The sequence below is a fragment of the Barbatula barbatula genome (genome assembly GCF_947034865.1).
Source record: "Barbatula barbatula genome assembly, chromosome: 9".
In the NCBI taxonomy this organism is placed as follows: domain Eukaryota; kingdom Metazoa; phylum Chordata; class Actinopteri; order Cypriniformes; family Nemacheilidae; genus Barbatula; species Barbatula barbatula.
In genome coordinates, this window is record NC_136772.1 from 9,418,412 (window position 1) to 9,444,496 (window position 26,085).

The 26,085-nt window shown below is 38.4% G+C and overlaps 2 protein-coding genes across 4 annotated transcripts in view; one reads left to right on the forward strand and one right to left on the reverse strand.

The window, feature by feature from the left end:
* Nucleotides 1-1,034, reverse strand: part of uggt2 (UDP-glucose glycoprotein glucosyltransferase 2) — a 33,650-nt gene extending 32,616 nt beyond the window's left edge. Inside the window, exons 1-2 of one of the 3 annotated variants that reach the window (XR_013787167.1) lie at nucleotides 852-1,015; nucleotides 123-252 (exon numbers count right to left, since the gene is read on the reverse strand). Coding sequence is in view for 2 of the 3 variants with exons in the window: in XM_079465108.1 (XP_079321234.1) it covers nucleotides 123-252; nucleotides 852-888 (167 nt within the window). In the remaining variant the exon portion in view is untranslated. Of the gene's footprint in view, nucleotides 1-122; nucleotides 253-851 lie in introns of all 3 variants that reach the window. The other 2 variants (XM_079465108.1, XM_079465107.1) reach the window with 2 other exon arrangements.
* A 1,208-nt stretch (nucleotides 1,035-2,242) lies between these two features.
* The window catches only part of hs6st3b (heparan sulfate 6-O-sulfotransferase 3b), a 55,414-nt gene continuing 31,571 nt past the window's right edge, over nucleotides 2,243-26,085 (forward strand). The window contains exon 1 of the mRNA XM_079465175.1: nucleotides 2,243-3,209. Coding sequence (XP_079321301.1) covers nucleotides 2,665-3,209 — 545 coding nt within the window. The 5' untranslated portion in view covers nucleotides 2,243-2,664. The remainder of the gene's footprint in view (nucleotides 3,210-26,085) is intronic.

Here is a 26,085-nt window from a genome sequence, read left to right on the forward strand (position 1 = left end):
ATTAGCAGGGAGGGACTAACCGCGAGTACACTATCACACGGCTGTATATTACAGGTTTTTGGCCGTATAAATAATAAAGCATAACCAGCAAGACACTAAATTCAATTATGATTCCCACCCACCTTGTTTCCAGCAGTAGAGGGGTCGTAGCCCATTTGGACTGAAGACTGGCAATTACTCCTTTGGATGCCGAGTGCACATGCTGGACCCTCAGCAAGACCAGCACAACAAAGACCACCCTCATGATCACAGCTAAGAGTAAAACCATACCACTTTATTAACATTGCATTGATTCGACTCAATTTTATAACAATTGGATACTGTCATTAAACAGCAGGCTTATCTCATATACTCTACTTATACTCATATACTTGTTTAATGTATTTTAAATTAACGGTTTGCTCTTTTAACATGGGCAATACTGGTCAAAAGACATACAGCTTTTTTGTAGTTGTACAGTAGGTGACACAATGTAAAGGTTAAACCATCTGACTTCCAGAAATAAACCTATCCTGGGTAAAAACAAAGGCAGTAATAGCTACCATATATTGATATTTAAATGTGTATGAATTACTGATCTGTATATATTAAAGATTTATTAGTATAGAAAAAAAATAATCCTAAGTGAAAACAAGCATTGCTACCTCAGCAAACGCCACGTATATAGAACAAAACGTTACAATGTAGTAAATAGCTCCGCAACTGTTACACCGCCTTTTGAATTAAAGCAGACATTAGCGTCATTCTCCGTTTTATGCTATGCACATCAGATGAAAGTGAATATCATTTTCAATGGTTATTGTTACAAATGAATAAACAACAAAATAGGAAACAACAGTCCCAAAACGTACAGTTTAACCCCCCTCGGCCTTTTCCCCGTAGAAACATGTCATTCAACAAGAACGATAACTTGACCAAGCTCTTACGATACAGACTGTGAATATAAAAACAAACAGCATCAGATGGCGAACCGCTGTATTACCCCGGTTACACAGGACGCCGCCATTGAGGGGTCCTGAAACTTTAATGTCCTCGTCCACCGTTGGAGAAAATACACATTTAATCCACACACATCACAATATACAAGATAAAATTTGAGCGGCTAATAGTGTATCATGCCAACTGTAAAATATCTCAAAACGTCAACATGATTTGGAACGTGCACGCTGGATTGGGTTGTTCAGGCATCTTTGTGGACAACTAATGGATGTTAAGGTAGCGCTTCAGCGTTTTAGTGGAGATGTGTATGTATGAGACACATAAGTAAACTTTCTATAGAGTATGTAGCTCTATTTCGACATGCAAACAGCATATCATTTAACCTTTAGATCCGCAAAGTCAACTACAGCCTCTACACAACAAAAACAGAGTTTCTCAAAAAAAAACTAGTGGCAAAAGCAATAGTGCCACCCACTGCCACGATTCTTGCGTTAGGTCTTATTCGCGTTTGTTATGTATTTGTAAAACGAACTATACTGTAAAAAAAAGTGAAAATGCAGTTCCTAGAAGACGCAATTAAATAGATTTATATCTGCTCTGACACAAAATGGTTTGGTGTGTAACATAAAAAAATATCGATTCAGCCATCGAATTGAACATAACCATTATATTGAAATAAACATCTTACCTAATTACAAAATTTAATCATTTTGGATAAACAGTAAAAATGAGTAATTACAGTACTGAAATAGCCTTATACGGCGATTTCTTCTTCAAAAATACTCTATCTAAGTGGACAGGACAGGATTATTCGGTGTTCGATCCGTTTAGAAAGTCAGAACAGTTTATTGTCAGGCCTCGCATTAAGAAGAAAGGAATCTGCAGAGTTGGCTATCTGCATGAGCCACAGTAAAGAATGATACTGTAGCATATCTTTAGCTACACGACACACATCACTGTGCAGAACACAGTCAATAAATAAATTACCAAAGAAAAACTTGAATTCCCACAAGCCAATGCAAGCAATATGGGTTATATTAAGATCGACAAAAAATGCGTAAATAGGCTAAAATAAATAAAATTCAATGAATGTTTTTGGAATTCCAAAAGCACTTATTTTACGTGATAGATTGCAGTGAAAAATGGGTTATGGCAGTCACACGACGAACTCTCTCAAAATAGTCGTCTGTTGATTTATTCCAGAGCTCTGGTCTGGGTACCGGCGGGGATGTCACACTTTTGGAGATGAAGTATGCGCGTGCTACAGAAGAGCTCGTGGTCCTGATGTTACTGCCTCTTCATTGATGCGCTGGATCGTGTCTCGTTGACATCATTCGCATCATCCCGCTGATACGCGTCGCGGGATGTATTGAGAACAGGCTCTCATCTCAAGTGCATGGATAAAACACAGCGGATCAGCGGGGCGCACAGAAAGGAAAGACGTTAGTATTTCTCCGTCTTTATATGCATTACCGCAATCATCTCTTGTGGAACATTAAGACAGATCGCATTGATCTTTGTATTATGTTTGGTGGCTTAATGAAATTTGCGCAACTTTATCAGAGAGGCTGAAGTGAAGACTTCTCGGTGGATGTCACACTTTTGCGCATCTTTTACCATATCAACATGTGGCATGGGTCCTTTGGTCTGGATCACACGTCCTGGAAGATCTGGAGAGGATATCATGATTCACACTAACTGCGTGAAGATTTTTCTCGTGTTAAAATGAATGATAAACCTAACAAATGGATTCTTATGCCAATTTTAGCCATTCTTTTTTTCATGATTGGGTATCAGTATATTTGCCCAGCAGGAAGTCAGTCTTGTCGTTTCAGGACAGAAGACAAACTCGTGGGATTCGGTTCACTCTCCACTCCATACCCGATCACCGAGGACATGTACCGGGACCAGGACTCGGAGGATGACAGTCTACCTAAATGTGTGTCCAAATTCAACTTCACGGAGCGAGATTTGGCACGCGATGTAGATTTCAACATTAAGGGAGATGATGTGATTGTGTTTTTGCACATTCAGAAGACAGGAGGCACCACATTCGGCAGGCATCTGGTAAGGAATATTCGGTTGGAGCAGCCGTGCGACTGCAAACCGGGACAGAAGAAATGCACTTGCCACCGTCCCGGTAAACAGGAGTCCTGGCTCTTCTCGCGGTTTTCGACTGGCTGGAGTTGCGGTTTGCACGCAGACTGGACGGAACTGACCAACTGTGTACCTGTGGTTATGAACAAAAAAAAATCTTCAAAGCGAAAGAGGTACCCCATCACTTACAAGCGAATTACAATTTACATGTCACTTTGCATAAAGTAAAAGTAGTCCAAAAAGTTGTCTGACTCAGATTTAAGTAGACATTAGTTGTCACTGGGTTTTACTTTACATTTACACACTTGTCACAACACAATTGTTTTTTTTCAAGTACTAGAGATGATATTGTATAATTGATATTCTTCTATTTCTATTCTGTTCTGTTCTATATTGGAATAAAAAACAATTCCAAACATATAATTATATTTAAATTATAAATTTGTAACAATTACTGGCCATTTTTAAAGATTTTTTCATTTATATTTGAGAGTCCATGTAAGATTGAAATTTATTTGAGATTTATTAATTTTTTGTGCCACTTCTGTCTATTATATACTCCAGGAAAATAGAAATTATCGAACCTTGAATAACACAAGAAAACAAAGACTTGTTGGTCACTGTACATGCCATTCATCCAGTCTTTTCCACACTTTCCCGTTTGTCGGGCTCCATGGTTCTTCATAGAACCTTTAACATCCACAGAATCTTTTGGCACAAAATTTTCTTAGGTTATAAAAGTTACCATCTTTTTAATAAAATAGTGTAAGTGGGCATTTCTTGACCAGTTAACTGTAGACCACACCTTTAATGGTTTAGTCAGATGTCTGGCAACACCCTTCAGATATGGTCTCGTACAGCTGACAGCCATTGGGATGAGAAATTATTTCAACCTTAGAAATTGATCAACCACTCTTGATGGATTAGCCCACTATGTTCAAAAATACTATATCCACAAACCGGGTCTGGGCTGACATGACAGCAGTATCTATTTTTTGTTCGGTGCCAGTTTGATTGACTCCCACCTTTCTATTATGCATTTATGGTTAATACATTTTTTCCTTGGACTTCATCACTGCTAAATGTCTTTTTGGTCCAACATTAGTCTTCTTTACTGAAACGGATCTTCCTCACATATAGCACATGATTTGATATATCATGATCCTTTCAGGAAAACGTGTAATTGGGTTTTATTGCCTGTGGCTCAAGCTCAGTAATATTATTAACTGGATAAAAAACAGGAATTCACTTATCACCCAACATGATATATGGCAAACACATTGAAATGCAAAACAAAGAGATAACTAGTTTTAGTCAAAATGACTGGAGGACAAGACTCAAATGCTAAAGGATTTTCTCTCTGTGGCCCCTTTTTTCTTCCGGAATTTCCATTTACTCAGATTTTGTTCTCATCTTCATGATGGAGAACCCGTGCTGTAATGAACTTTAAATGAGGTATCATAAACTTGAGCTTAGCTGAGCTGTCTACATTCCTTTAAGAAATTGACAGTGCCAGTGTGGACAAGCAAGCCATTATAAAGTTATTTCAGTTGTTTACTAAGTATAATTATGCCTTCATAAGGTGAAAACATGCAGACTTTCCCTTTTATAAGTGCCTGTAAATAAAAGACATATGTGGTTTTAGTGCCTGTGAAGGCTGTTCTCGTAAATGGCGTATAAAACCGTTTTTGTTGTCATCCCTGCTACCTGCTGATCTAACATTAGTTCTTGATTTATATCTGACACTACTGAATGTATCCGTATTTGTTTAGTCCTGCTCTCATAAAAATCTTGCCTCGTATTGTTTGGCAGTCATTTATTTAAACAGTTGCCAAGTAAATGGGTTGACTTAATTAGTTGCTTGGCCTGCAGCGATTTTTACATGGTTCAGTATATTGTAATGAATGAAAATGTCTGCTCCTTTCGCAATTAATCAAATGTTAAAGAGTGTTAAAACAGCTGGGAAGGAGCTAGCCTGCCTTCAAGACATTTTCAGATATCTATTCAGAATTATTATGCTGGCGAAATCCAGCCACATTGGCACCCCAAAAAGAGTCCATAGCCATATGATTCATCTCTGCAGAGTCAGCTGACTTTTCCTGCGAGTTTGCTGCCTGCATGCGACAGATACACAAAGACCAAACGTAACAAACTCATTGCTGTCTCTCTCTCTCTCTCTCTCTCTCTCTCTCTCTCTGTGCGCATGCGCGAGCGTTTGTTGTGCGAGCGAGTGAGACGCGTGGTGAGTGTGTGGAAGTTTTCTACTCTTTTCTATCTTTATTGTTACTGTGGTTATCTTGTTTTTGCGGTATACTGGTTTAAAAGTATCAAGATAGCGTTTTGTTGTCTCTCTGCCAGTTCTCAATAACTGGCAGGATGACTTCGGCCGCGAGGTCGTTAGATTTCCTCACACGGCGGCACGCTGTGAAAATAAGTCTGCACGCTACTGTGGAAGAGTGTAGTTTAGCTGTTGGGGAGGTGGTTGGCTGTGAAAACGTTCTGTCGGCATCAAGGATGAATAACGCGGTTGTTGTGTTTTTGAAAACCGTTGAGTTAGCGAACATGGTGGTTGAAAGTGGAGTTGTTATTGACAATGTTTTTGTTCCAGTGCTACCACTGTCGTCACCGTCCAAAAAGGTGACTTTATCAAACGTGCCCCCATTTATTAAAAATGACGTGCTGGTTGAGCTGTTGGAAAGGCACGGCAGACTGCTTTCGCCAATTAAGATGATGCAAATTGGTTGTAAATCAGCACTACTGAAGCACGTAGTGTCTTTTAGACGGTTTGTGTACATGGTTTTAAAGGACAATAGAGAAGATCTGGATTTGTCTTTTAACTTCAGTCATGACGATTTCAAATATGTAATTTATGCCACGACGAATAGCATGAAATGCTTTAGTTGTGGTGAAATGGGACATCTGGTAAGGTCTTGCCCAAGAAAGGATGCTAATTCTAATAGTGAAACTCCAATGATTGTGGTTGAAAAAGTGGGTGAAGGCGACAGTGTGCCGTTAGCACAGACTGCGAATAGTGACGTGCCGACAACAGCAGATGTGATTTTAGATAGGGTAACTAATGTTCAGACTGCTGTTGAAGATGCAGGCTTAGCAGGCTCATCGGGTGATGCTGCAGTTTTGAAACAAAAGGGGATAGAGTCAGTGGCAGGTAGAGAAGAAACTTCTGTCGCTGTTGAAAGGTGTCCGTTAAATGGTGATTTGCAGAGCTCAGGAAGGAGTCAAGCTATGGAGCTGGAGGGGAGTCAGGCTTCTAAGGGAGAGGATGAATGTGTTTTTAAAACTCCACAAAAGAGGAGAATGTTACAGAGCCACTCCAGCAAATCTAGAAAGCCCATGAACAGTCAAACTGATACTGAAAGTGACACGGACGTTTCAGAATGTAGTGTTACTTTTGAGCACACGAACGAGGAGTCTTCTGAGCAGTCGTACAGTGTAGACGACGTGAAGCTCTTTTTGAGAGTAACAAAGAATGCAAGAAATGTGCGCATCACTGAGTATTTCCCTGATTTAGAGCAATTTTTAGAAAAAGCTAAGTCTTTTAAAAGTGAGGGACTTTTTACGGATCAAGAGGTATACAGACTGAGGAAAATTCTCACAAAAGTACATCTTCAATTAGAAAGTAAAGCTGTAAATAATGTTTAAATTTACGCTTATGAGATGAGTTTTATTTTTTTTTGTTGTGTCTTGTGTATCCTCTTCTTCTCTCTTATGAAAGAATTAAACTTTGCTTCCCTGAATTTAAATGGGGCACGAGAAGGGAGGAAAAGGTTTGAATTGTACGAGTTAATGAGAATAAAGAAAATAGACATTTTGTTTGCGCAAGAGACTCACAGTGATAGAACCAATGAGGAAGATTGGGCAAGAGAATTTAATGGGTTAAGCATCTTTAGTCATAATACATCTTTAAGTGGTGGTGTTGCTATCTTATTCTCTAAAAACTCCATTCCAATTTCCTATGAAGTAGAAGTTGTTATAAAAGGCAGATTTTTAAAAGTAAGGGCTCAATTTGAAAATGCATTTTATTGTTTTGGTTGTGTTTACGCTCCTACTAATGCAGTTGAAAGAATGGTTTTTCTAAATACATTATGCACAGCAGTAAGTGATTGCAATACTGAAGACTTTTTCTTAATCGGAGGAGATTTTAATTGCACAGAAGTTGCCTCGGATAGAAATCATGTTGAGCCTCACATGGCTTCTCGAAGAAGGCTGATACAACTTTTAGAAACACATGATCTTGTAGATATTTGGCGGAACTTTCACAAGACACAGAGACAATATACATGGGTTCATTCTTATAATAATAGGTTATCTTTAGCAAGGTTAGACAGATTTTATGGTTTAAGTCATCAACTCAATCTTTTTAGAGATTGTTCCATTATTCCAGTTGGCTTTTCGGATCATAGCCTAGTACAGTGTTTTGTAACTCTAGGTTCCATAAAACCAAAGAGTGCAATGTGGCATTTCAATAACAGCCTCTTAGAGGATATGGAATTTAGGGATATTTTTAAGTTGTTTTGGAAGGATTTTAGAACCGCTAAATCTGATTTTCAATCTTTGCAGCAATGGTGGGATTTTGGAAAGACGCAAATTAAACAATTGAGTCAACAGTATGCTTACAACATCACTAAAGAAACAAATCTTTCAATGACAATTCTAGAAGATGACATAAAGAAACTACAAGAATCTATTGGAACTGGACAGAATCAAGAGCTTATTGATGTCTTAAAGGGGAAGAACAAAGAATTGTCAGAAATTTTAGATCTGAAAGCACGAGGGGCTCTGATCAGATCCCGGTTTAAGGACATAGAGTGGATGGATGTATCTTCCAAGTTTTTTTTTAATTTGGAAAAGAAAAATGGCCAAAAAAGATCGATACATGTTCTGCGTTCCAAGGATGGTGTACTCTTGTCGGACCTTGCAGGTATCCGTAAGAGAGCGGTAGAATTTTATAAGGAACTGTATAGCAGTGAACTGATACACAAGCCAAACACTAATGTGTTTATTGAGGATCTTCCTCAGGTAACTGAAGAGGCAAATGCCGGTCTCTGTAAAGAAATAACACTGGAGGAGCTGAGGAAAGCTCTTCAAGGCATGGAATGTGGCAAAGCACCGGGAGTAGATGGCCTATCTGTAGACTTTTACAAGTCGTTTTGGCCTGAGATTGGTGCTGATTTGCATGCGGTTATTAGAGAAAGTCTAAGCAGTGGAAGGTTACCACTGAGCTGCCGTAGAGCAGTGCTGACTTTACTGCCTAAAAAGGGAGACCTGAGTGAAATAAAAAACTGGAGGCCTGTGTCATTGTTGTGCAGTGATTATAAAATTCTATCCAAAACACTAGCAAATCGATTGAGTGCGGTCTTGGAAGAAGTCATTCACACTGATCAGACCTACTGTGTGCCAGGTAGGCAAATATTTGATAACATTTCTCTTGTTAGGGATATGTTCGACATCAGCAAGCTCTTTGATGTGGATTTCGGTTTGATCTCATTAGACCAGGAGAAAGCGTTCGACAGGATCGAACATAGTTATTTATGGGAGGTTTTAGAAGCTATGGGTTTTAGTACAAATTTCATTGATAAGTTGAAAGTTTTATATTGTGATGTTGAAAGTCTGTTGAAGGTAAATGGTGACTTATGTGCCCCCTTTAATGTATTTAGAGGGATCAGGCAAGGTTGTGCTCTTTCCGGTATGCTATATAGCTTAACAATTGAACCTTTGTTACGGAAATTTAGAGCAGATTTAAAGGGTGTTATTATTCCAACTTGTGAGAAAGTGGTTAAAGTATCAGCTTATGCTGATGACATTGTTTTATTTATCAAAGAACAAAGCGATGTGTCAAAGATAATAGAGATTTTAAGTGACTTTATGGTTGTTTCCTCTGCTAAAGTAAATTGGCATAAAAGTGAGGCTATTTTGGTGGGGAAATGGCCGGGTGGACAGCCCAGTCTTCCTGCAGGGTTAAAATGGAACAGAGATGGTTTTAAATATCTAGGTGTATATTTGGGAAACGAGATAACTGTAAAGAAGAATTTTGAGGGGGTAGAAGAAAAAATTGTGGGGCGTTTGAATAAGTGGAAGTTTTTACTTTCCAATATGTCTTATAGAGGACGGGTTTTAATTATTAATAATTTAGCAGCCTCTACTCTTTGGCATTGTCTAGTATGTATTGACCCACCAGCTCTCCTCCTGAAAAAAATCCAATCTATTTTAGTCAATTTTTTTTGGGACAATTTACATTGGGTGCCGCAAAGTGTTTTATATCTGTCAAAGAATGAGGGGGGACAAGGCTTGGTTCATCTACAGAGCAGAGTGGCAGCGTTTCGGCTTAAGTATGTACAAAGGCTGTTGGAGAGCTCTCTAAATGTAAACTGGACTTTGGTCGCTTCCATCATTTTGAGGAACTTTGAAGGGTTGGGCTTAGACAAGTCTTTGTTCTGGATGAACCTTAAGAAGCTCTCTGTTTCTAAGTTACCGATTTTTTATTGTAATTTATTCAAAGTATGGACACTTTTCACAGTTTTGAGAAGTAAAAAAACTGACTCTTTGTACTGGACTCTTCAAGAACCGTTGATTTGTGGCTCGCGCTTGGATGTGTCCAATGAAGGAGGCTTTCCTGCTTTGATGGACTTACTCATTAAATCTCGTATCACTACCCTGGGAAGTCTAATCCGTATAATTGGACATGATCTATCTGACTCCAAAGCAATGGAAGAAAGGTTGAAGATGAGGTCAACACGGGTGGCAACTCGGCTATTGGCTAAGTGGAAAGAAGTCATCACCAAAGAGGAGTTAATAATGATAAAGGACTTTCAAGAAGGGTGGGTTCAACCTAAGGAGGACGATCCCTTTCCGAATTTGTCGTTAGCTCCTGATTTAGAAATGTGTGACGGTTTTTTAATGAACTTTAACAACATAATGTTGTTGGGAAAGGAGAAAGCATCCAGCAAAGCTATGTATGAGTGTTGTGTTAAAGCTTTCAATAAGAAGAGTCTTGATGGTAAAGTAGATACACCATGGCGCAATGTTTTACATTTAAGCGAGAACACAAGACCTAATTGGGGGGCACTTTATAAGTCACCATTGCCTAAGAAAACGGGGGACTTGCAATGGAGAGTTTTGCATGGGGCAATAGCCGTTAATGCGTTTGTTTCAGTGATAAATCATGAAGTTACTCAGGAATGTCCTTTCTGTTCACAAAGGGAAACCGTGTTTCACACCTTTATGCATTGTATAAGATTAAAGCACCTGTTTACTTTTTTACAAGGTCTATTTAAACTGTTTGATGAAGTTTTCTCTTTAGAGATCTTTATCTGTGGTTTTAAGTATTCAAGAAAACGCTCTTATGAATGCCAGTTATTTAACTTTTTTTTGGGACAAGCAAAAATGTCAATTTATGTAAGTAGAAGAAGCAAAATCGAAACAGATTCTGATGTAGATGTAGTTTTGCTCTTGTCAAAGTTGTTGAAATCAAGAATCCAAGTAGATTTTCGATATTACAATGCAACAAAGAATTTAATGTTGTTTGAGCAAAAGTGGGGTATAAAAGGTGTTCTTTGTAGCATAATCAACAATGTTTTGATTTTCAACAGTCTATTGTGAGTTTATTTATTTAAAAATTTTTTTTTCCTAACTCAGTTGTTTGTATCCTCTTACGTGAATGAATAACAGAGTTGTAATAAAGATGTTAAATCTCTCTCTCTCTCTCTCTCTCTCTCTCTCTCTCTCTCTCTCTCTCTCTCTCTCTCTCTCTCTCTCTCTCTCTCTCTCTCGCTCTATGTACTTTCAAAATGCCGGTTCACATTGCTTCTCTAAATATCCAGCAGGAGACACAAATAAATCTCTTTTGACAACAGGCACTTTTGCTCTCCGAACCGCATGCGCTAAGTGGTTACTATATGAAAATTTCATTTTTATATACCGGCTCGGTTTATCACAGTTAAGATGGATCACTTTGCGTGTAGAGGTGGACATTCATGGATATAATCCTCATATTTTTTCGGTTTTAAAATGCAGAATTCACACTTGAACTTGCTTCAGTGGTAATGCATTATCTAATGACCTGAAATAATGTTGATTGTTATGCAGGGCTGGTTGGTGCAGATGGTGGGCCGGCAATGCGGTGGCCTGGTTTCTCTGGCATGGTGTGGCTTTTTCAGCCTGGCACGGAGCAGTGCGAGTGCAGCACAGGACCTGGAAAGGTCAGCCATGTCAGAGCGGATCAAGGGACACCCTTACAGTTGATGGGAATGGAGAGTTGCAGCCAGCTCATCTGGGAGTGACGGTTCTCTTCTTGTCATTCTCTTAGACTTGTCTTCTCTTTGGGGCTTTGAAAAGCACAGTGTTATGAAAGTAAAAGGTTTGCTGAAACTCCCAATGCTTGGGCTTGTATAAAAGCTAACGCACATATACACAAGACACGAAAATCTACGCAATTATGTGAGCATAAAAATGCTTCTACTCGGCACCTTAATGGCACAGACATTTAGGTTACTCTATGGCTCCCTTGAGGACTGAGGTTTGTTACAACCTCAGTAATGCAAGAAGTGGTTTTAATGTGCTATTAAAGGGATTGTTCACCGGAAAAGGAAAATTGTATCATCATTTACTCACCCTCATGTCAGTTCAAACCTGTAATACATTCTTCAGAATATATTCTAGAAAGAAAGTCATACAGGTTTGAAATGACAAGAGGGTTAGTAAATGATGACACAATTTGCATTTTTGCATCAACTCCAAAAACTCAAAAAATTGATCTTAATGTCCTTACTTGAAGGGTATCACTGTACAATCTGTATCCTAACGTCCCACCTGCTTCGGTGACAGACAGTACTAAACCAAAACAATACTAGACGGTAAAAAATGATGGTTACTGTTGTCAAAATGTTTATTTAGACAAAAAAAAGCCAATGGAAAAGCTTGTCAGCTGAGAATGCGCAATATTGTACTATTGTATGTCAATATAAAGCGAAGTTAACATTTGGCTTTGTTATTTTTTATATCTTTCATACATTTTTATTCATTTTATATCGCATTTATTTGAATGATGTAGTTGAGGTCATAAGAATATAAGATTATGGGAAAACGGCTGATATGGAAAAACACCACTGACTTGTTCTTTTCACCTTTCTTTTTTCATTCCTCTGCCTCTCTTTGGGACCTCTCTCAGGCTCTTTTTATTTTAGCACTAATTCAATTTGCCAAGTCCCCAGGCATTATAACCAAATGGAGTTTCTGGGTAGTCACGAATGTGCAATCTGCTGAAATGAGATGCAATTAACTAAGCCAACTGCACACAGGCTCTAAGATAAAAGGTGCCGCAGCGGTCTGCACATGTTTATGGAATCACTGGGAAGTTAAAAACAACAGTATGACAGCTTGATTATAATTAGGAACACAAAGCATAACAATGATCAGTGCTGATATTGATAATGCACTTTAGTAATTTTTTTAAGTTACCTGTTTTTTTATAAAAAATGTAAGCCTTTTCACTTTGGAAAGCTAATAGCACACGTTTCCTTAACGCAATTTGGATTCGTTCTTATAGGGATAGTTCACCCAAAAAACTCTCTTATCATTTCAAATCTGTATGACTTTATTCCTTCCGCAGAACACAAAAAAAGATTAATTGAAGATTTTAGAAACCAATGCAGGTTAAAGGGTACTATCGTAGTTAGGTTACCAACATTCTTTAAAAGATCTTCTTTTGTGTTCTGCAGAACAAAGAAAGCCATACAGGTTTGAAATGACATGAGGATTGTATGATTATATTGTATGATGACAGAATTTTGATATTTTTGGGTAACTATCCCTTCAAGAATGAGGAGGTAGGAGTAATGATAGTAGGGAAAAACTCCAAGTAGTGATGCATGGGTAATTTGGCACATACAGTATCTAGAAAGTTCTTTCAGATGCATTCATCTGCGTGTGTTTCCAAACGCAATACCTGCTGCCACATTGAGTTTTCGTGGTTTCTGTGGGATGATTTTCAGGCAGAAACCCAGATTATAGTCCAATGAGCCACAGAGACAGAAAAATCTTCCATTGTTCTCACAGAAGTCCAAACATACAGGGCCCCGCACAGCCGAGGTCGTCCTCACCCCCTCAACAATTAGAGTACAAATAGATTCTCAAGCTCCTCATTTCCCAGACAATCACAGTAATGAGTAACCTGCAGCTGCACTAATGGGCCGTTATTACTCATATGAAGAAAGAGATAACATTCTCTTGGCATAATCACACTCTTTGCATGATATTTTATTCATTACGGTCAAAACAGAGACATGTACCCCAACTACTGCGAGCGTCTGCTTTGATCAATACTGAGATTTTACCATGCATGTTTTTGAAAAGAGAGTACATTTTTATTTTCTTTGTTATTTTTCTTCTTCATGCCATCTAAATGTTTCTTCCAAGTTTCTGTTCTAAACACAAATGAGCATGGCCGCTGTTGTCATGTTCAGATGTTTTGAGGTCTGCCAGCCACGAGGCTGCAACTAAATTTGAAAGATTTACAGCCAGAGCTTCCTCACTGTTGTAAAATGTTTTTAGATGCTGAGCTGAGTACTCCGGTTAGAAAAGGGCGGTCTGGAGTTCACGTATGATTGATCCACGTCGCCACATTCTTTACAAATAAAGCTTTAGTCCACAAAGAATCAATAGCTGTTTAATTGTTTCATTTAATGTAATAAAATCAATTTTAAATAATATTAATGGAATATAAGATAAATTGTTATATTTCTAGACACTAGCCAGGCAGATAACCAAACTCAGACCGAAAGTTAACTCCGACCATGGGTGTGTGTCCGACGAAACCATCTATACCAGTGAGGATGCCTTTAACTCAAAAGTTACAATATGGCACTATTGACACAAAGCTTTGATCCCAGGCAATGTGCATACTGTTAAAAACATGTATAGATAAAGTGCACTTTAAGTCACTTTGAATGAAACCATCTGCCAAATGCATAAATGTAAATTAATCATCAATGTTGCCATTGAAAGAAAAGGTGCATGATATATACATGATATATACATGATAACATACATGATAATATAACTTGTAACTTTATTGATCGCTTTATATTGTATACTTTTAGTTGTTTTTCGTGGTATATACATTTTCAATGTACTGTAGTTAATAGGTTATTTCACATTTAGGAATTAGACACTTTTAGTTCAACTGATACCAATGGGGGGTTTAATGGCGCGAATACACGTTTTTATGTGTCTTGGTGTGTAAAATTATCTATCTAAAAGCGACTGCTCACCTAGAACTGCCTGAAACGCCTCGTGTAACCACACCCCTACAAATCAGTTCGTGGTATGATTTGACGAAGACCAGACAAACGTTTTCGCAAGTAAGGTGGGCGTGCCTGTCAGTACTATTGCTTTGGAACCTGATGTTCCAAATATGGGAAGAGCATTACATTTAATTTCCGTCACACGCTTGCAGTATTCGACCAATCACTACGCACTGGTTAACTGACCAATCATAGCACAACTCGGTATTCAGAGCAATGAGCTTTGTAAAAAAATCTGCGCGTTTCAGAGAGGTGGGGCAAAGAGGAACATACACGGTATTTGGCAAAAACTGTTTTTTTAACCTTAAATCGTGTATACACATTGCATTACATCTCAAACAAGCGATTTGTTTCAGCTCTGTCATATGATCCCTTTAATTAATGTCATTGTGTTCTAATTCCATTGTTTCAGACTATAAGATATATATAGAATTAAATATTGTTCTGTTACAATACTACTGTATATGTCCTCATGTTGATGAAATTCAGTCTAAATTTTGAAATGTTGAGGCATTCACTGTAAAAGCTACTCAGTGCAATGAAACAGGTCTTGCCAGAGCAGACAGTTTTTACACTGCTGTCAGAAAATGTGCTGCTATAGCATATATGACTTTAGTCTAAACCAGCTTTTGCTCTCTTTCTGTCTCACTGCTGATGTCTATAGAGACTTTACTGCAAGGATTTGGATTCTGATGTTGGACAATTAAAAAACATATGCAAATGTGATTACATAATGAAACGCATCCCCTACTTCTCTCATAAATCATCACTCTAAAATGCTTGCTTGTTTAAAAAAACTAATTGTTTGTTTTTTATTGAAATCTGGTAAATCATTCCCAAAAAAGTCATAATTTTACACAACTGTGGATATCACAGTGTGGTCTGTGGGCTGCGGTCGCTGTTTGTTAGAATCAGTGTAATCCTTAAAGAATTACTGTCAGCACTTCCCAGGTTGTGCATTATGTAGGCTAATATTTGAAAGTGCTCTTCCAGTTAGTCTCATGTGAAGTCGTCCGGGTTCAGGTTAGGCTCTATACCATAGAAAACATTTTTGTCCATCGGTTAGTAGAAATCAAACATTTAGTTTTAGGAACGCATTTTTTAAAGGAATTTGTTTTGTTTTTCAGCTTTAAGTCTTAGGTTTTATTGGTCACATACAACAGCCATCCACAGTATGACATACGGTATAGTAAAATGCTTGGTTCAAGCACAGCCCACCAAGGTTTACGATAAAAATGGAATAAATCACCTTTTTTTTGCACAAAACTTTTTGTGTTTTGCACAAAATTGCAAAAACGTAGAACAGAAGAGAACAACTTCATCCTCTCACAGCAGTCTTTTATCACACATACTGTAATGATTAAATCTTGTGGCTGTATTTTTGAAATTTTGAGTGTGTAATGTTTCAAAAAGACAGATATAATGTTGATTCCATGCAGTGCAATGCATTGCTCCAAAGATTTTGTTAGTGTATTACAGCAAACATGATTAATGTGTATTTTAACAGACTCATTTCCTTTCTTCCCTCATAAAAATGAATCCCTCTGGTTATCAACAGTATGTCACAGATGCTGTTTGATAGAGCTTAATTTGTCTAGGCATTAGATTTAGATTCCTCAGGCCCAAAGATTATTGCAGTACATTATGAGAAGCAGCTAGTCTGACATGTCTATAATGAAATTGTATAAGTAAACAACAGACATGTTAAGGAATCAATACTATTTGAGAAATTCATTACAATTCAATTCAAGTTAACTTTCCTACAAGTTCAATAGTTCATTCAAGGGTGGTATGTATCCAGATCTTATTTTTAACATCTTGTATATCGAAAGGACTCCAGCGAAGGTGTAGTGTTGCCACAGACAGGGATTTACTCCCCTCGGGTTGCTCCACTGAAGCCCTATTTGTTTGACAGATTGACAGATCAAACGGTGACAGAGAAATCGCCAGCTCAGAGGCTTCCCGCGTGTTTTTTTCACTCGCAATCAGTCAGGCCTGACCAAAGGTATCTGTACAAAATAAGTCACTACAAGCACGATTCATCACTGCCACGCTGTGAAATGTCATATTTCCTTATTTGGCTTGGCCCTTTTGACAGGTAAGTGATGTGGCGAGTGGGCGGCAGCAGGGATGGGGCAGAACGGAGTCACCTTCATAACACCTAATCTGATCAGTGGACCTAAAGCTCAACGGGCCTGATTGCTGCAGTATTGCTCGGCACCTCGCTGTAGAATCTCTCTGAGAATACTGCAGTCCCAAAAGATGCTGGATGTTTGGTGGACACACCATATCTTCCAGGTGACTTTAGAAATGTTGAAGACTATTTAAACAGAGACTTGGAAGTGAGGTTTTTATGTTTGTCTATTTAAAATTAGAGATCTCTTAGTGTGAATACATGGCAGTTAATTTTTTACATCCAACATCTATATGCTTTGTTGATTCGGTTCGAGCTTTTTCGTGCATTGTTGATATTTGTGGCTGGAAAAGTGGCTGCTGTATTCTGGTAAACTTCTGTTTGGTTAGGGTGAAAGACTGCCGGGATTTCATGGCGTAGTGGTTGTGGTCATGGTTTATTCACATATTATTTTTCTTATTTTGTTTGGACTGCTTGATCGCACACAATTCTGATCTATATAATTACACCAAAGTATGCTGTTGACTTAAACTCCATGTTTGTACGAATTTGCATGTTTTGTATTGTGACCATGGACTGCAAAACCAGAAACACGGGTATATTTGTAGCAGTAGCCAACAATACATGGTATGGGTCAAAATTATAAAAAATTTAAAATCATTAGAATATTAAATAAATATCATATTCCATTAAGATATTTCCTGCCGTAAATATATAAAAATGTTATTTTATTGAGTGGATGCAGCAAAACCGTGAAAAAAATGGCCAGAAACACATTTACAATCATTGCTCGCTGCCCGCCCTTTGGGAATTTCGGCTTTTGTGTTCATCTACACTCCACAAAGTAAGGTTTGTTAGGATATGACAATATTTGGTAAGACAATAGAGTGCATTAAAACAAACTTGTTTCTTCTTAGCAGCGGCCTGCTACAGCGCCTCTGATGGACAACTATTGTGATGATTTTCACAATAGTTATTTTTTTGTTTGAGTCTTTTCTCAGCCAAATATTGTCATATCCTAACAAACCACACTTCAATGGAATGCTTATTTATACATCATATGATTTATAAATCCAAATTAAAAAACATTTACCATTTAATTCAATGTGTAGCCAAATCATTTGCTCAGTTTAATTTAATTTAGTCATATAAATAAAGGTGTTTACTTTGATGTAAAATATTACTAACAAGGACTTTAATAAAGTTGTGTTCTCATTTAAAGATGCAGGACATTAGACCATGTCTAAAATCCCACCCTTTAAGAATCTGCGAGTAAACATGAATGCTTAAAACGGCTAAGAGGCAGAGAGCACATAAAAATCTGAAAATAGCATCCCATGGTCAGATTATTCTCTGCAGTTTATAAAGCCTAGGGCTGTCACACAGACAGGTGGGATATCTCAGGAAACAGTACCTACAGTATTTCAGTGATGTCTGTCAAGTGGTGCTTTTCCAGAAAACCACCTTCGCATAGTAGCTTTTCCTTCAATCTTTCTCATAAAAAATTCATTAGAAAAAATACTTTTGTCGATTGACTTGTACAGCATGAGTATAGAGCTGTAAAATGATTGTGAAAACCATAATGCTCAGGAAATTTCATTTTGCCACTTAATGAGAAATTGATTTGAATTCATATAAATTTTTCTCTTCTTTTAATCGCAAAGTAAAAGTATTAGTTGTGTTTTTCTTTCCTGTAGGTTTCCTCTTGTTGTATCACATAGCTTCATTATTTGATTATTGTAAATTTTGTACTAAAATCTCTTGGTGTGTTTGGGCATGACATGCTTTGAGTGGTCTTCAATGCTGAGAGGTGCTTGAGAACAGGGTATGATCTTAGTGAGCAGATTGCCGGCCAGATTGCATGTTTTTAAATTTGCATGTTTATAAATAGGCGACTATGTGACAGCTTACATTTGCATGATCATTTGATATGTCTGCCAAAATTGAGACCAGCTGTTTCTTAAAAATGTCAGTTTTTTAATTTGTGGTCGTGATTTTGTGTTAGTTACAATAGTTAGTTATAATAGTTATAATTTTAATTAATAGTTCATTCAAAACATTTTGTGTACCCTAAGGTGCAACCCGTATTTTCTCTAGTTTTGCAGAATTTGTGAATGAAAATTTACTGAAATGCAAATACTTGTGTTATGTAAATTCCTGTCCGAACAGGACCTACTTGTAGGGTGGAAAAGACGCATTGTATATTTAAGACATGTATGAACTGTATGTATCATTTTAGACCCAGTTTGATAGAGCTCTTGTTAGTTTGCATGTAGCATGCATTTTTTTCTGAGACTTGGTTACTGACACAGTGAATGACCTCCTGATGGATGGGACAGTGTCAGGCAGACAGTATGACATTGCAAAGGAGCATTCAAGCTTGTGTCTGTGCATCTCAGTGGGGGAATGTCAGATTCCCGTAGAGAACAGCAGTTTAAAAACACTTTCCTGCAGTGTGGTACGTCATGAAAGCTTTTTAATTGTGTAATGAATTCACTGTTTAGTTCTTTTAATGTGTGGTCAGTCTCATACAGAGATACTTTGTCACGTTTACAGGTTTTCATCAAAGATTTACAATCCAAACAAAAAATTGCTTTTGAGAAATTAAATATATCCAAATTAGAAATAAAATGGTTAGAGATATACAATTTATGTAAAGTGCTATCTAATCATATGGATGAACTTGTTTGATTTGTCTGAGCTGTTTGTATATGATAGTGTGACGAAACACTCTTTGTCATGTGTACCTGTGCATGTGCTTGAATATAACAGCTTGACATTTAGACTAACATTGTATTGAGAAACGGAAAGGTGAAGTGTGTTCTGCACCACTAGTGGAACCGAACAGAATTGCAAAAATAATGATATCCAAAATACAACCCCCACCACTCCGCCCCCATTTTTATTGTTCAGAGTAAACTCATGGTATTGGTGAAGCCAAATCAGTTTCGAAAGTGCTGTAATAATGTCTTACTTATAGTTGTCTATTAAATCATTGTATTGAAACAAATGAAAACAAATGTCTCATCCTTTAAAATGAATAGAATGAGCTTTTATTTTCTTCTGTGGTTTGTTCCCCTGCTCAAATTTGCTAATGTGTCCATCAGCGTTAATGTGGCAACATGGTACCGTGGGGTTTTCAAAAATTGCAAATGAACACAAAGACACACTTGTTTGTACGTGACTTTGATAAATGGTTTCTTGCTCTGTATAAAGACAAACAACACACAGAGGAGAGCAACGGTACCGCTGGTTTTAATTACCGGGCCACACTCGCAATAACAGCAATAAACCTGTCGCCGCTGCTGTTTAATGAAGGCAGATCAAAGTCAGAGCTGTCCAGCGAGGCATCCGTTCTGTTTGCTAATGCAGGTTCATGTGGGAGTTGTGGGAAATATTTATTACCATGTTCGCTGTCGCTCATGTCTGGAGGCGTCGGCTAAGATGGACTGAGATATTCTGGAGGTGTCCACATGACCGATTACCTATCCTCATTTTTGCATTCAGTGTAACCAATGTAGATAGAATCAGAAACAAAAGTGTAGGGAATGATGCTCTTGGGGCAAGTGGAGGAGAGTGACATTTAACTGCAAGAGAAGATCTCCTTACTCTTTTTCATGTGTTTTCTGGGTAGACAGGAAAAAAAAGAATTAATGTCATGGTATTAGGTAAATTATAAAACCATGTGGCATCGGCAAACACATGATTCTAACACATTTCCAAGACATACCTTCAAGTTTTTTAAGACGTTTTTCTAGAACTCATTGTTTTTGATGTTATTGTTTCTTATAGTTGACAACCAAAAACAGTTAATAAATTCACATTTCATGTATTGACATTTACATTTATTCATTTGGCAGACGCTTTTATCCAAAGTGACTTACAAGTAGTTTTTTACAGTGGCACATCACTGCAGAGCAATCAGGGGTAAGGTGCCTTGCTCAAGGGCACTTCAGTCATGACCTGTTGGCACTGAGATTTGAACCTGCAACCTTCTGATCACAAGCCCAACATTCTAACCCCCAGGCCACAACAGCCAATTTGATTTAGAAGTTTTTCAAATTATATATATGTAAATGTATAAATAAATTGCTATTTTTACCTAATGCCTTGTACCATGGTTATTTGGAGAGACGTACCGATATGTCATGATTCTGTCCCACCATGTCTTGCTTTTATTGACCTAGTGGCAGAACCATGACAGAACTCCCATTGCGTGAGGGGTCGAGGCCGCTGGGTTCCCCTCCGGGGTCCATCCAGTCCGTGTCAGCCAGCATCCAGTTTGTGTCAGCCGGTATCCAGTTTTCCTTGTACGGTCAAGCAGCGACGGTACCCAGTCCAGGTCTGGCCGCAGCGCCGGCAATCCAGCTCGGTGCCGCCGGTATTATTGTGTTTGTTCCCCAGTCGTGCCCTTTTTGCGGACTTTGTTTTGGACTCTCTTCTCTTGGACTCTTGTGCTCCACCCTTGGACTCTTGTGCTTTGTCTTGTTAACCCCTTACCCGTTGTCTGCGTCTGGGTCCTCTGTCCATGTCTCACCTCGGTCCCAGACACAGATAAATCTGCCAATAATAGTTATTGGTAAAAAAAGTATATTTTGCACTACATTTACATTTAGCAGACGCTTTTATCCAAAGTTACTTACAGAAAGTTCAGGGAGCAATAAAGCGATATGTCATACAGGAGCAATAATACAATAGGTGCTAATACCAAGTTACTATTTTCAACAATAGCTAGAACAATACCTGTTGAGAGAAAGAGAGAGGGTTCGTTTTTTTCTCTCATTTGTCTGTCAAGTATTCACAGAAAAGATGGTTTTTAAGTAGTTTTTTAAATTTTGTGAGAGATGTGGTTGACCGGACTGAGTTCGGAAGAATGTTCCACCAGGAAGGAGTTGTGAAGGAATGTGCGGAAAAGCGATTTACTGCCCTTTTGAGAAGGCAATACAAAACGGTGCTCATTTGCTGTATGCAGAGTTCTTGTTGTAAGAGGGTGTGAAAGTATGTCGGTGCAAATCCTGTAGGCGAGCATAAGTGATTTGAATCTGATACGGGCTTCAACCGGTAGCCAGTGGAGAGAGATGAATAGGGGTGTCACATGAGGCCTTTTGGGCTTTTAGAAAATGAGGCGTGCTGCATTCTGAGTATCTACCGATAGTTTTAAAACAGAATATGATCTGGGCAGATATCCTGTTTTGTTAAAGAGGACAGGAAAATGCTGTTTGTTTGTTAAAGGTCTGGATGAACGCCGGTTTCTGCCAATTTCATATCAATATTGAGTACCTATAGAGAAGTATTGCATACTTTCATATCTTCAAAGAGTATTTAGTTTGATAACATTTATAAAAGATGGATACAGTTGTACGATTATCTTCGGAAAAAGTCGACCTCCAGGGAGTGTGCGGGGGGAGGAACTAAATCAGGAGCAATACATCATCACATTATCCCTGCATAACTGTTGATTCGCTACAAGTTCGTATTGTTTTCATTATGTACTCTACGTACGCACCGATTGGCAACAAACACAGACACATGACTTAGTTGCGGTAGCGTGTGGTTCATGCTTTTTTAGATGTTAATGTTCATGCATATTTTAGCGCTCCATCTATTAGTTTCAAACGATCTGCAAATCCAGCATTATATCCACCGTTTATTTAACATCCATCACTGAAATGCCATGAACAAACAAACACACCTCAACTTCTCTCACTATCGCAAGAGAATTTAACTGCAGCTGCAGGCCCATAATGTTCCAATCTTGACGCAGCGCAGCCAATCTTGATAAGCAGATCTTCCTATCGCTCGTCAAATGACGCGTGGGCATAACGGTTTTTCATGTCCGAAGAAAACTTTTCAAACCTTCGGGGAACGTATCGAGCACAGAAATACTACGTCATACGTCCAAACTTTTTGACAAGTTGACAATGTTAAGCATGATAAGACAGCACGTTTAACATTGTGAAGAAGTCAGAATGCATAAGTTAAATCACCCCTTTAAGAAACATAACAAATTTGATGTTCATAGTCATTATATGAATAGTCATTATATGAATTAATAACATTCTTAAAGTTAAGAAATATTAATTTAAACCTCAGAATCGGTATCGGCAGATATCACCGGAATCGGTGTCGGTGATATCGGTAATTTGATTCACACCTTGGTACTGAATGATTAGTACATCATAAACCTAAGCACTACTATATATACAGTATATATATGATGATTGTGTAGTATTTCGAAGAATAAAATGACCATAAAATAAACAAAGCATGCCATTAAGGTGATACTTTTTATCAACCTATCTGATCAATCCTATGTGAAAATGCTGCACTGGTATAACGGAAAACATTAGACTGTGCTTAGGTGGTGTTGTTGACTGGGCTGGTGGATGAAGGGCAATGCTGAGTTCAAGCCCTGGCGAGAACAGTTTGATGAGACAGAGGGAAAAAATCGATACTCTCACTCTGGCCGGTTTGTAACAGGGCCTCGCTGAGTGGTGTCTGTCACGCTGTGTTCTCCTAGGAAGTGCTGACCGCATGAGGTGTCAGACCGGTGTAGACGGAGGCAGCACTTTCAAGAAAACAGGACCACAGACAGTGACATTTGAACTCATTTCCCTTCATTTCTTTTTAAATCCTACTCTTTACACCCCAATCTATTAAAATTATATACTGAATATACACTTTTTCAGCCAGAAAATGAGGTTGTGTCTAATTGGATGCGCATTCGGATGTGTTCCAAACTGTCTCCCGCTTCACCTGGCCTAAAGCTAGAGGCGTTCATTTGTACTTATTGTTTTTATCGCAGTCTTGGTATTACGTCTCCAACAGCGAGCACGCCAATGATAATCAAGCCGACGATATAAACGTTTCTGTCACTCTTGATTAAACGCCGTGTCATGCTCAGAGTAATTGCCTTAATTAGCTATCGAGCAGGTTTCAGGGTTAATGGGACAACAGGTTGGTCGCGAATGTGATTTAGCGCTAGCAGCTAATGATTTTACTCTCATCTCCTCAGAAATGATTTGATTAACAGTAGAGAGAAACAGATCCCCATTGTTTGTTATTACTAAATCAATTTCATGGCTGGCTGACCTTACTCTGAGGCTGCTATTGTCGGGCGAGCAGAGCCCTCTATCAGAGGCCGGCGAGCCAACAAACAAATCCTGCCGGCATAGGTAGTGTAAATCTAAATTCCTCTCAGGAAATACATGTGCTTGACGTATTGTTTACTTAACTGGAAACTGCACTGTCTGTACTGTTTGTTTATTGAAAGCAAACACCTTAGTCGAGTTATACTACGGAGAATGTTTTTTCCGGATGCATATGAGATTAGGTGAAATGTTTAAGGAACGGCGCCTTGAGGATAATTGGGGAGACGGTATGCTGTCAAGCACCAGAACGGGCACATTTAAAGACTGGCTGGTGTGAAAGCAGATGGAAAATCGTAACAATGCTTGAGTTGAATCTGCTGTTTAATCAGCTGGTTAAGTTAAGAGGGGCACTTAACATCACACGCATGTCTAAAAATGATTTTTTAACTTCAAAGGCACAGTTCCGCTCACTCTGCAGTGATGAAGATGTAACAGAAAGTGTGTCAACTGGCAAGTTCTTTTCTTGCGAATGAAAAATGTCAATTTGCACCATCACACACATAATACAGCACACCACTGTTCGTAAAAAACAAAGTACATTCTTGTTGCCTCTGAAACATTTTCCACTATATAAACATCACTTTGATAATAACAGTATTTTTTATATAAAAGAGTAAACCTTTTAAAGGTTTTTCATTGCGTCTGTTCGAAACAAGATAGTGTTTGCTAAATATAACGTTTACTGCAATGTATTTATATTAGACTGGGATCTTGCTTTCCCTTTGTCGCATCTGATAAGATCATCAATATCTCAGTGGAAACCTGTCTGCGCTTTCAGAAGCCATCATGACAAATTCCTCTGTCATAGTCTAGTGCGTCTGAGAAGTCTCTTCTCTCCACTTGAGTGTTTGATAAAGTTTTAATATGTCCTCTGTGACAGCAGCCTCTCCATAAACACACCTTATTTTAAGCTTATACGACTGTCTCATCTCTCCCATGTGAACAGTTAAACTAGCATTCACAGGCACTGGAAACGATTTTACATTAAAACAATTGAATAAATGAATACATAAAAAGATCTACGTAATATCCCCAAGAGTTGAAGTGTATTTTGTTTCCTAAAAAAATTTATAAAAGCGTCTTCCGAATGCATAAATGTAAATGTAAATGTGACAACATCTTAGCCCTGTTTCAGCCTACGTAGTGCTTCAAAAGAGTGGGGTGAGCTGTCGGTTGCAATTCACAACATCACTGCTAGATGCCGCTAAATTTCATACACCGGATCTTTAAAAATAAATCTCAATGTAAACATTCTGTAACTCTAACAACTCAAAAAGTCTCTCACAGTTCAAAAGGTTAACGCACTAAAACTAAACTGCAGGACTCACATCTCGAACATCTTTTTGACACATGAACGCGTACATTTACAGGTTGACGATACCTATCTGTTCTCAAGCCATCCTGTGATGGATATCCAGCAGCGATGAGGACAGTCATTATGACACTTCCCCTCAGAATAAGTCAGCTCATTTAATCATGATTAAGCACACGTAACTGCCTGCAATTAAGAAATCTATAAATGGCCTGTCTGGCTCGGATTCACATTACACCTGCTGGATTTGTGGTCTTGAAACGAGAGCAGATGAAACAGAACAGAAGCGGAGGGTGAGGTATGGTGGACAGGAGATGAGCTGTAACACCATGTCCTAAACACACGCAACGTGACAGAATTCCAGTGACAAGTCATTTTTCTGTCTTCAACTGAAAGTAAAAGCTGAGCGATGCAACATAATTGCAGCCAATCACAACGGTGTGTGAAGGAGTGAAGATTCTTTCCCGATCTCTCGCAACACACTGCAGAAGAGGAGCAGGAAACTAAGATAACACCTAACTTTTATTTTTGTTTTGTTGTGACTTTTCTCCTTGATATGGTATGATTGGTAAACCTGCAAAAAAATAAGTATACTTCAAGTTACTTATTAAGTACACTAAAGTTAAATTGGTCAGACAATCTCTCTCTCTCTCTCTCTCTCTCTCTCTCTCTCTCTCTCTCTTTCTCTCTTTCTCTCTTTTCAATCTCACTGTCACTACATGACTCTGTTTTGAAATCCTGTGTGTGAGAACTATATTTTCTCCTCACATTCTCGGGTATGTCACATCTTATAGCACATACTGTAGCAAGAGCTAGGAAGACGAGTAGGATTTCAGAGGCGTGTTCACTTCAATGTTTTGCAGTGATTGATGTGCTATTGCTCCCCCCGTCAGTGTCCCTGACAGCTGAAAATGAACACGAAGCCTGTTGTTAAGTTCTAGCTGTGATAATAGCCATTGAAGAGCAGAAATATGGCCGGTTGTCTAATTTCACGAGCCGTCATCTGCCTATGTACGTCAGATCTGTCAACTCGGGCCAAACAAGCCTTCTAAATCTAGGTTCAGGATACATGAGTGACGAGTGTGAGTAATGAACGACCTCAGTGTGACGTTTCGTCTGAAGCTCAATTGAGCA